General features: G+C 35.7%; 1 protein-coding gene across 1 annotated transcript in view; it reads right to left on the minus strand.

Moving 5' to 3' along the window:
• Window positions 1-4,442: 4,442 nt before the first annotated feature.
• CDC73 (cell division cycle 73) overlaps window positions 4,443-12,104 on the minus strand; it is a 108,050-nt gene continuing 100,388 nt past the window's right edge. The window contains exons 16-17 of the mRNA XM_034409585.3: window positions 8,051-8,192; window positions 4,443-6,051 (exon numbers count right to left, since the gene is read on the minus strand). Coding sequence (XP_034265476.1) covers window positions 6,015-6,051; window positions 8,051-8,192 — 179 coding nt within the window. The 3' untranslated portion in view covers window positions 4,443-6,014. The remainder of the gene's footprint in view (window positions 6,052-8,050; window positions 8,193-12,104) is intronic.

The following is a 12,104-nucleotide window of genomic DNA, read 5'->3' on the forward strand; positions in this document are numbered from 1 at the left end:
AAATAAAAACGGGCCTTGTTGGATGGGATCTGTATGTCATTGATAGTCATAATAGAATTTGGAATATTTTTAAAGTGGAGGGGACAAGTGGGACCTTTATGGGTTCATATGAAGAAAAGGATTGAATGTGGATTTTGTATGTACAACCAGTTTGTCCTTTCATAATTTTTGCCTTTGGAACTAGCATCAGAAAAGATTTTTTTTTTTAATTTGATTTATATGCCGCCCTTCTCCAGAGACTCAGGGCGGCTTACAATGTGCTCAGCAATAGAATATTGAAAGATATAATAAAAGATTGAAAGACTGGCAGATCTTTAGATAACACAACCACAAGAGTTCCTGATTGGGAACTCCTGTCCATTACACAAAATGAAAACTTTTCTATGGAAATATGAAGGGTCTCCAAGCTCTGGGATTGGCCTGGGGCCCTTGGAGGCGCTTTACACTGGGGGTGGTTGGTAGAGTAAGAGAGATGGTCCTGCTTCCCTACCACTTGTGTATTTGCTTCCTAGTTCTATTTAATTCCTGTTAATTTTAGTGTTTCTAATGTGTTTATATTAGTCTCTTTATTGTATTGTAATTGTTCAAAGTCATTTAGATTTGGATAGTGAGATGGGCAACATATAAATTTAATGATGAATAAATTAAATAAATTCTCCAACCTGAACTCCTATAGATGTTTTTCAGTGCAAATGTTGAGAATGTCAGTCAAACACATCCAGAAGATAGCTGATAATTGATTGCTCTTGTATCAGTTTACAGTTGCAAGAAAAAGTATGTGAACCCCTTGGGATTACATGGAGTTTTACATGAATTGATCATAAAATGTGCTCTGAACTTCATCTAAGTCACAATAGAAAAACACAGTCTGCTTAAAATACTACACAAACATTAGATGTTGCCATGGTTTAATTGAACATAACACGGAAGCATTCACAGTGCAGGGAGGAAAAAGTATGTGAGCCCCTAGCCTAATGACTTCTCCAAGAGCTAATTGGAGCCAGGAGTGAGCCAACCTTGACTCCAATCAGTGTGATGATATTGGATGTGTTGCTGACAGCTGTCCTTTAAAAACACATACCTGTTTTGGGTTTACTGGTTTCAAGAAGCACTGTCTGATGTGAACCATGCCTCGCAGAAAAGAGCTCTCAGAAGACCTATGATCAAGAATTGTTGACTTGCATGAAGCTGGAAAGGATTACAAAAGTATCTCCAAAAGCCTTGATGTTCATGTGTCCACCGTAAGACAGACTGTCTACAAATGGAGAAAGTTTAGCACTGTTGCTACTCTCCCTAGGCGTGGTCATCCTGTAAAAATGACTGCAAGAGCACAGCGCAGAATGCTTCATGAGGTAAAGAAGAATCCTAGAGTGTCAGCTAAAGACCTACAGAAATCTCTGGCAGATGCTAACATTTTTGTTGACACATCTACAATAAGGAAAACATTAAACAAGAATGGAGTACATGGGAGGACACCACGGAGGAAGCCATTGCTGTCCAAAAAAAAATATTGCAGCACGTTTGAAGTTTGCAAAAGAGCACCTGGATGTTCCACAGCACTACTGGCAAAATATACTGTGGACAAATGAAACCAAAATTGAGTTGTTTGGGAAGAACACACAACACTATGTGTGGAGAAAAAAAGGCACAGCACACCAACATCAAAACCTCATCCCCACTGTAAAACATGGCGGAGGGAGCATCATGGTTTGGGGCTGCTTTGCTGCCTCAGGGCCTGGACAGATTGTTGTCATTGATGGGAAAATGAATTCCAGAGTTTATCAAGACATTTTGCAGGAAAACGTATGACCATTTGTCCGCCAACTGAAGCTCCGCAGAGGATGGGTGATGCAACAGGACAATGACCCAAAGCATACAAGTAATTCAACAAAAAAATGGCTTCAACAACACAGAATACACCTTCTGGAGTGGCCCAGTCAGAGTCCTGACCTCAACCTGATTGAAATGCTGTGGCATGACCTTAAGAGGGCGATTCACACCAGACATCCCAAGAATATTGCTACACTGAAACAGTTTTGTGAAGAGGAGTGGTCCAAAATTACTCCAGATCGTTGTGCAGGTCTGATCTGCAACTACAGGAAACGCTTGGTTGAGGTTATTGCTGCCAAAGGAGTGTCAACCAGTTATTAAGTCCAAAGGTTCACATACTTTTTCCTCCCTGCACTGTAAATGTTTACATGTTATGTTCAATTAAACCATGGCAACATCTAATGTTTGTGTAGTATTATTTTAAGCAGACTGTGTTTTTCTATTGTTGTGACTTAGATGAAGTTCAGAGCACATTTTATGACCAATTCATGCAAAACTCCACGTAATCCCAAGGGGTTCACATACTTTTTCTTGCAACTGTATGTGGAATATGGGCCAAGTGTGTTACTGCTTAAAATCAATGGAAATTGTGTTCCAAGACATGGTCACCGCCATAGAAAAACATCCATGTGTACATAGAACATTTTGCACATCTTTCCTTCAAATCCTCATCCAGTTTACTTTTTGCTAATTACAAAATTTAAATCAATTTTTGTCTTTCTTATTATCAAAATAGTGCATTTTAAACTTGCTTTAAGTCTGGCCTAAGAATGGAGCCACTTCAATCCCTTAGCATAATACTACCTCTTTTGCTACCTTATCTTAGAAGCATCTTTCATATATGCACCTGCTGAAATATTACAGATGCACTGCTGTGGTGCAGTGGTTAGAATGCAGTATTGCAGGCAAATTCTGCCCACAAGGAGTTTGATCCTGACCAGCTCAAGATTGACTCAGTCCTCCATCCTTCTGAGGTTGGTAAAATGAGGATCCAGATTGTTGGGAGCAATATGCTGACATTTGTAAACTGCCAAGAGAATGCTTTAAAGCACTATGGAGCGGTATAGTTTGCATGAAGAACCTCTCCCACCCTATTTTCCTTTTTAATGACTTTTTAATAATGAAGAACAATTTCCAACAAATGTAGAACTGCGTTAACACATTTAACCTATAATAACCTACCTGAATGAATAACTGGCTTACTGTATCAAAGGATTAATACTAATTGCAACTGCACAATATTATTTCATGTTATCACATGGGCCACTACACACATACACACACACACACACACACACACACACACACACACACACACACACAGGTTTCAGTGAGTTGCAAAGGCTATCGCTCATTCTCAAAAAGAGAGAAATTAAAGGAGGAATGAATAATACAATAGTCTGATCTAAATCAACTATTTGTCCTATACTAATTGAAATAATAGGAAAAAGTAATACACTCTTAATTGGGGACTATTAGCAAATTCAATTGTAAACAGGCTTCTCCCATCATGGTTTATGTCAGGAGAAAAAGCCTTTTACTGTGCATGTGCAGACATTTATTTGCTATGGGAGGGTATTTATGGTCCTGCAGGATTAAATTAAGGGTTCCTCCATTGCAACATTCAGTTTCTGACTCGGAGCAGTCGGATGTCTCTTAAGAAATTCATACAGCATAAAGGTTTCTAGTTTTCAGAGTCAGACCAAGCTTGAATTATAATGTCTCTCTACAATAATTAATTGAACTATGCTATCACCTCATCTTCTAATACCGATTCCTGTGTGCTTATTACAGCATGCATTATAGTAGAACTTCTGGTCATAACCATAATTCGTTCCATAACTTTGATCACAAACTGATTTGGTTGTGACTGGAACCTAATTTTGGAAATTTGGTGCTTACAAAAAAAAAAAAAAAAAAAAAATGGTGTGGAAGGGGAATTTGGCCACAAAAAACCCCAAAACCCTGTGAATTTTTTGGTCGGAACTCGATTTGGTCGTGTTCAGAAGCCTTCGTGACCAGAGGTTCTACTGTATATGCAACAAGGCTTTGCACTTGAGTAGTTTTGAATAGAGTCTTAGGAGTTACAGCTGCCACTTCTTCCTCAAAAACAATGAAATTAAATGACTCATGTGTGTACCGTTTACCCTATTCATTCTGATCACAAGCTACAGAAGGAGAAGTGATTCTTAGATGGATCTGCCTTTCCAATGAAGCAACACACTACTTCACATGATAAGCTCCAATAGCACTCTGAAAAGTAACATCTTTAAACTATGGTCTTTTGAATTTCTATCCACAGGAGTGATAGTTTTTCAAATTATAGTTGTATAAAATGTTAAAACCATCACATTATAATTTTTTCCACATTTGTGGAACTATGTACAAACAATTGTTTTTGTTGTACTCCAACATTTAAAGATAAGAGCAATTTTAGTTCTTCATAGTGCTAAATCAAAGTGCTGGAAGATTCAATATTAAATTTGATTTCTGAAGCCCCTTTTTATTTTAAAGACATGTTGCATTCCTGTTTTAGTACACCTATCTAGTTTTGTAGTGATTTTCTTTCAAAAATACTATTACTGTGGATTCTCATAACAGAAAAAGCTTCCTGAAAAGCTGAAAACTTTATTCTTGCCGTAACTACAATAAAATTGAAATCACAGTCTCAGTGTACCAGAAATAAATATGAAAAGAATTCAAAGTATCCTAAAAATCATTAGGAGAAAATTTAAAAAGTTCACATTTCATTAGGAAATGTTACATGATAAACCATTTAGAGAATGATCTAAAGCAAAACTAAAGAAGAATATATAGAATATTTTACTTTAGTCAGATGCTCAGCATAAAAACATGGTTTTGGATTCAACTCCCCAACTCCAAATTATTTCATCCCCCCAAATCCAGGTCAAAGTAAACAATTAGGTTAATTCTGTCTGTGCACTGGTATGCAGCATTCAGCAACTATATTATAAAATACAAACATACAGAAATAACATTTCCTTGCTCTCTTGTGCTCCTTTCTTGATCAAGTAAAACATGTTCTTTGGTTACTGATTTTTTTTAATGGAAATGCTGAGCAGTCATTATTGTAATGGGTGAGAATCTACATTTTCCCTGCAACTGAGATATTACATTGAGCAGGATCCTGCCTTATAATCAGATTTACAACCTGAGAAGGTAAGTTCCTGCTGCATCTTCTTTTTATACCAGTGCTAAGACTGGAAAAAAGCATGTTGATAATGATTGGGTGTACAGTAAAATGTGCTCCTTCTATGGAGTCAAATCTGGTTCTCATATAGTTAAAATAATATAGTAATACCAATGGTAAAAACTAGTTAACTTCTGGGATTAGAAGAATAAATTTTGCCAATTCTGATCTTTAAAAATCCCAGTTGCTCCAAATATAATGTACTCGTGTATACAGCATTTCATATATACTGGTACTTCAATATGGGGGTCATAAGACAACACAATTTTAAAAGAAATATTTGCATGGAAAATGTTGCACTTCAAATGTATTCATAATGACTCTTTTTACAGTTTTGGTAAATTATGATCATAAGAAAAGAAAAGTTTTCTTTTTCTTTTTCCTCCCTTTTTTCAAAGACAGAAAGAATATATAATACATATACAGGTTGACAATCTGATTAAGCTAAAGCAATCTTCACTTAGCTCAGTTCCTAGAGTTCTTTAGACTAGAAGATAATACCAATAAAAACAAAATGTTTTTCACAAATGAAACAATAAATCAAAGAACCAAGAACTATGCTTAGAAGCGAAGTAGTTTAGAACATCCATCTCTATTTCTATATATACATACACACATAAATTTGTAATCTTCCATGAAAATCAACCTATATTCTATTGAACAAAAAAGTAATTGTAAAAAGTTTGCTAATTTAACAAAATGGGAAAGAAATGGCTGCTATCAAAATATACAATTTGAATTGCAGGCGAAAAGGCTTATGTTATTAAAAAATAGTTTTAAGCAAATCCCTTGCTTGTTATAGAGAAGAACTGTTGGCCTTTCATTGTAACGTAGTGATCCAACAACGTTTTATAAAAGGTTGAATTATGACTTCTTCTTTATCTGTAATAATGTTCTTCACAAATGCTGACAGAGAATTTGTTTTTCCTTTCTGGATCACAATAGTTTTCAAAATGAAATGGCAGTCTAGAATTCAGAATCTTAAGTGGGATTTATGCTTGACCATATACCTGCAACATAAAGGAAAGAAAATCCATATTACCATAACTGGTACCTACATAAATTTGCAAATTGAAGCATGAATTCTCAAAAGGTAAAAATGATATATACAATTCAAAATACAACAATTCAATTAAAATGATAAAATCAACAAAGTATATCCATTTGTGTGAGGGAAGAAGCATTATAATTACATTTAGGTATCATCCATTCTGAAAAGTTTGCTATAATAGCTAAGGCATCAGGCTAGAAACCAAAAGAGTGTAAATTCTAATCTCTTCTAGGTACAGAACCAGTTGGGTGACCTAGTACCAGTCACTTTCTCTCAGCCCTAAGAAAATAAGCAAACAGCTTCTGAAAAACCTTGCAAAGAAAATTACAGGGTCTCATCCAAGCAGTCTCTGAGAATCAGACACAACTGAAGAGAAGAAAAAAAAATATCATTCTTCTTTCTTCCTAACATATTGTTTAGAAATACTTGGTTGAACTTTCTATAACAGAAGACTATTATTTCCCAACAAAGTTATTATTAATTTCCATTTAATTTTATAACTTCTATTGTTTTTATTGATGGTCTGAAAACAATTATAAGGGGACAGATAAGATGAACTGGAGTAGCAGTTTAACTGATCTATTTATTTAATAATATTTGTACAGTTCTTCAACCAAAAATCTCAGAGTGACTATTAAACTAGAGGTCAACTGTAATTCTTCAACCAACAATCTCAAAGTGGTTAATAAATTAGAGATAGACTACAATTACCTAGCACAAAAAAAAAATGTTTCCATTTGTCATTTAAACGAAATTGCACATGGGTCTCTAGGAAGGGAAGTCCAAGAACAGTATTCTAGAATAGAAAATTCAGTTTACAGTCACCTTTCTGAGACCAATCTTAAATATAGATAGGCTGGGACTCTGTGGATTAAAATTATTTTTGGAAAAGGCAGAGAGCTAGTATTATGTTTTCCAAAACTAGTGAAACTTAAATAATGTAGACTGAGTGTAAATGTACATTTGTTTTTATCATGAAATTTTGTATATTAAGGGGAAAAAACTAGTTTTATATATAGGGTATATTTGGGATCTGGTATATGATGGGAGAGGAGACTTTTTTTCAGATCCACTATTTTTTAAAATAGAAACTCAATATAAAGCACGTGAAAGTAACCTGATAAAGCATGCAGCATTCTAGAGCAGTCCTTATGCTATACTAGTTTATTGATGAAATGTATTCACATTTAGTGAATTAATTCATAATAGGTATTGCAAATAACATAAAACAAGGACTAAGGAAGAACATCATATAATAAATTTTAAAGTGGAGTATTAGAAGTTACAACATATTCAAAAATATTGAAATGTATTTCTTTATTACATTTATACGTCACCCATCTCGCTCTGCAAAATAACTCTGTGAGGTTAATATATAAAATATATAATAATTCATATAATTTAAATTTATACAGGATTCGAAAATCCAATGTGTCATTTTTATTTTATAAATGTATAAAGTCACCTGACTCCACTATGAATCTGGGTTGCAACACAGCTTTTGTATACAGTTTATAAAATTTTTTCTTATCTGTATAGTGATTCCTGATCTTTAGATAACAATACAGTTGTATTAAGGGACGAGTTTGGCTCAGTGGCTGAGCTTGTCAATCAGAAGGTCGGCAGTTCAGTGGTTCGAATCCCTAGCGTCGCATAACGAAGTGAGCTCCCGTTACTTGTCCCAGCTTCTGCCAACCTAGCAGTTCGAAAGCATGTAAAAAATTCAAGTAGAAAAATAGGGACCACTTTGATGGGAAGGTAACATCGCTCCGTGTGTCTTTGGCATTTAGTCACGCTGGCCAAATGATCACGGAGACGTCTTCAGACAGCGCTGGCTCTTTGGCTTAGAAACGGAGATGAGCACCGCCCCTAGAGCCGAAAACGACTAGCACACTTGTGCGGGGGAACCTTTACTTTTACCTTACAGTTGTATCTTTCCCTATCAAATGGATATTTACCTGTCCAATGTTTCCCAGAAACGCAGGAACACTGGTCTGTCCAAGTGCCGTTTATGATAACTGAGTTCTAAAACTGTTACATCCCATTTCTGGACATTTGGATCTAGACGAACTTCATCATACTTAAGATGAAAGGCTTTAACTATATGAGAGAGAAGGCAGAAAAATGAAACAATAATTTCCCAAACCCAAATACATTTTGAAGAATTATGACAGAGAAAATAGGAGACTGTGCTGATATCATTTGAAAATGCAACCAGATTTTAATAGAAATTCCATTTATGTAACAAGGAAATTTCTGGCTATCTCAATGTCTGTGAGGGTGGAAGCATTCACACTTTCATTTCACTTGAATCTAGATAATTCATTACAGCCCACAGAGGAATAGCTTTCCATACAAATGAATTGTTCCAAAGGCCAGCATGATGTAAAGGGTGCCACAGAGGAATAAGACTGGAGATATTCAAACATATCTTAAGATTACTGGTCAAGCCATTAATTTCTGAGAAAATAAAATTTGTCTCTAACAGATTAAAAATAAAACAAAAGGCCCCTACAAAGATTTCAACTCTCTGTGAAATAGTCCCAACTCCAATTCCTACATCTGGGTTTTTAGAATTCTGTTTGCTTCTTACAGGCTTATTCATTGTGGCTCATTTTTATTTTGTCTTTTCATAAAGCAGTATTCCTTTGTTTTTGGGCTGTCTTTTATCATGGCATTTGTTACAGACAGTTGAGATTTTTACCTGAAGTAGAAGTTACATAATATCACTTGCCAAAATGTGGACAATATTTTAGTCAATCAAATGTGAACAGTTTTATTAACTGAATAATATTAACTGAATTATTAACTGATGAATCAAACATAATCAGAGGCTGTGTGCCTGTGCTGCTTCCAAACATATTCCTTCTTCTATACCCTTTAGATTTATGTTAAAAATCAAAATGCTTATTAAATCAATGATATTGAATATTAAATCCTATAGAAAACTATCCCAAAAAAGTATCATGTAATTTTTTCATCTTCATTAATTATCAATTACATGATCAATTCCTATGTTTCCCTTGGTAGTTAAGCTGTGGCTCAAATCCACACTCAGCTATGCAAATTTATTAACTGACTTTGAGCTAGTTACTTTCTCTCAGCCCAACTTGCTTCATAGGATTGTTTTGATAAAATTTTGGGACACATGCTATGAATGCAACCTTGAGCATCTGGCAGGATAAAAATCTAAGATTTTTTTTTAAAAAAACCTAACACTAATATACATCAACAGTATAAAGACTCATAATTTACATGGCTATATTTCACATTCTCATATAACCAATGAAGAACTGCTGGTACAGAAAACAGCAATGTCAGTCAAGAAACATTTGAATACTATGGTTATAATCCAAAGATGGAGGAAGAAATAGCCAAAGATTTCCAGCCTCTTCCTTCCAGTAATGGGAGTGTTCTAGTAGAATTGTGCTTAGAGAGCTCCCAGAACTGATATCCAAATACTGGTTCCAATCCAAATTTGTGAGATGGATCATACCCACATGGGAAAATGTATTAAATGGCAAGATGCACTACAGTATATTACCTATGAATTCAAACCATCAAGACAAAGTATTTGATTATATATACTGTACACACATACACACACACCCCACTTGGGAGCTTAACATCTGGTAGCAGATATAGGAAAAGTGGATTTTTTTTTCATTCAAAACTTAAATTAAATATATCAACTTTATGTATTAAGAATATTCTTAGCAATTTTTTTTAAGTCTAATCTTATATTTTAGACACCAACTTTCCTTTAAAAAGGAAGTATATTAAATATACTTAAAAGTATATTATCTATATCTAAATGGAGAATGCATGCACTTAACAAATAAATCTATGAATATCAAACAGATATTCTCAGTAGGGAAAGTTTTGTGAATAAGAATCCATCCACAAAAAGTGATCTTCAAGTTCAATAGACTTGCATTAACATGTGATTGTGACTAGACCTTTAAAATGGCATTCAAATAAAACATTTATGTTGGTTAAAATGCCAAAATATAAAAGTTTCCATTCCAAATGTTAACTTCCTCACAAACAGTTGTGAACTAATGGGATAAAATAAATTATTTTTATAGGAGCACACAGTGCACAGTCCACAAATAGAGGGATTAAAGATCAAAAGCTGCAGACCTCTGGCCTAGGATAGGATTTTGGCTAGCATAAATGCTGATGTGAGATACTGCAGATAAAATCTAATCAAAGAGTTGTACAATACATTTAGACTTCTTGCATCTCATTGTAATCCTTGCGAAGTTAAAAGCCTTTAAAAGCAGATTTTCATAGTTAAGAATTTAATGCTTATGTTTAAATCATGTTTCCTGGGATAAGTAAGAAGATTGTATAGAACAGGGGTCCCCAACCTTTCGGACCTCAGGGACCACTAAAGTCATAATTTTAAATCCTGTGGACCACTAATATAATCTGCTTAATGACCGGCTGGGTAGGTGTGGCTAGGTGGTCATGTGACTGGGTGGGCGTGGCCAACTCAATGTCACTCACATTGTGGGGCGCCTTGCTGGCCTCTACTCACCCCTCTCCTGCCAGTCACTCCTTGCCTCTCCACCTGGCCTCCTTAGAGCCCCAACAGGAAGCAGTTGTTGGAGCTAAGCAGCCACCACAAGAAAGAGTTGGCAAAACAGCTGGCTCAGTTCAAATTGGATCTGACCAAGAAGGAGGCTCAGCAGAAGCACCTCACTCAGGACTATGAACATAGGCTTTCCAAGCAGAGGGAAGACCTGCAGGAGTGCAAGGCCAGGTACCAGTACCTGGAGGCTCAGCAGGCTGAGATGGTCAGCCAGTTCCAGGCCATGATGCAGTCCCACTGGAACGAGGCCCTCTGGCTCTGTGCCACCAACAGCACTTCCCTCCAGCCTTTGTCCAAAGCACCACACAAGGAGGCTGAAGCAGACCCCAAGTTGGAATTTCTGCCCCCCTCCAACCCGCACAAAAAGAAAGGGAAGACTCTCTGCAGCAACACAAGTGTTCATTGCATGTATCCGGCCCAGGGGCCATAGTTTGAGGACCCTTGATTTAGTGCAATATAAAAAAATGCAAATAATTTTTCTGCGGACCGCCAAAATTTTCTCGTGGACCACCAGTAGTCCACGGACCACCAGTTGGTGTCCGCTGGTATAGAACTAAGAAAGTTTGTTGGCATTCAGAATGCCCTTTGATACTGTAATTCAGTTTAAAATGACCCTGAGGAATAAAGCAGAAGGCAGGTAACAAAGTAGAGACTTGCATTTTGTGAAGAAATATGAAAAAGATATATTATAATTAATAACAATGTCAACTGTTGGGTTAAAAAAATGTAATTAGCGTTGACAGAAAACCTGAAGCATTAGCCTCAAGGTTAGATTTGATGATTGTCTTATCACTGATGTAGAGTTGGGGTTCTTTATGACTGCTCGTGAATCTTTTCTATCTACTGTATAATTCTTTGGCCATCTACTGTTGGGGATCTTCTGTTTGTCTTTTTTAGAGTATTTCAATAAAGAAATTTTGTTTTAGGTCTCCACTGCTTTGGTTAATCTTTCAGGGGATTGCTTTTTTCAATGATTTCCTCTTCTTTTTTTTCTTATTTTTTAAAGATGTCAGTCTACAATAAATTTTGTAATTTGATATAGGTAAACATGCTTTAAAACCGTGGTAGTCTTCATATTAGAAAGAAGTAGTTTACCTTTGCTAACATTTGATTTCATTTTTGAAGGTCAAGAGCTACATATTACTAGCAACAAACCTCAGAAGTGGTTTGGAGATAATATTTACATTATTATCATTTCAACCTTCTCTGTGTTCCTGTTTTTTAAGGATGATTACTGGTACCTTCTTTATGATAATAGGAAAACCCCATAGAGGTTACTTACATCTTGGTTCTTTTTTCACTTCTTAGCCTGACTTCTCAATTCTCAATCTGACTGGTTCTATTGCATTCAATAGCTAGGTTAAAATTCAAGGTCAGCCATAGATGCTTCCCAGATGGCTCTGGGCCAGTTAGTC

Source organism: Pantherophis guttatus, chromosome 3 (assembly GCF_059756535.1).
Source record: "Pantherophis guttatus breed Tessera chromosome 3, ASM5975653v1, whole genome shotgun sequence".
NCBI classification, from domain to species: domain Eukaryota; kingdom Metazoa; phylum Chordata; class Lepidosauria; order Squamata; family Colubridae; genus Pantherophis; species Pantherophis guttatus.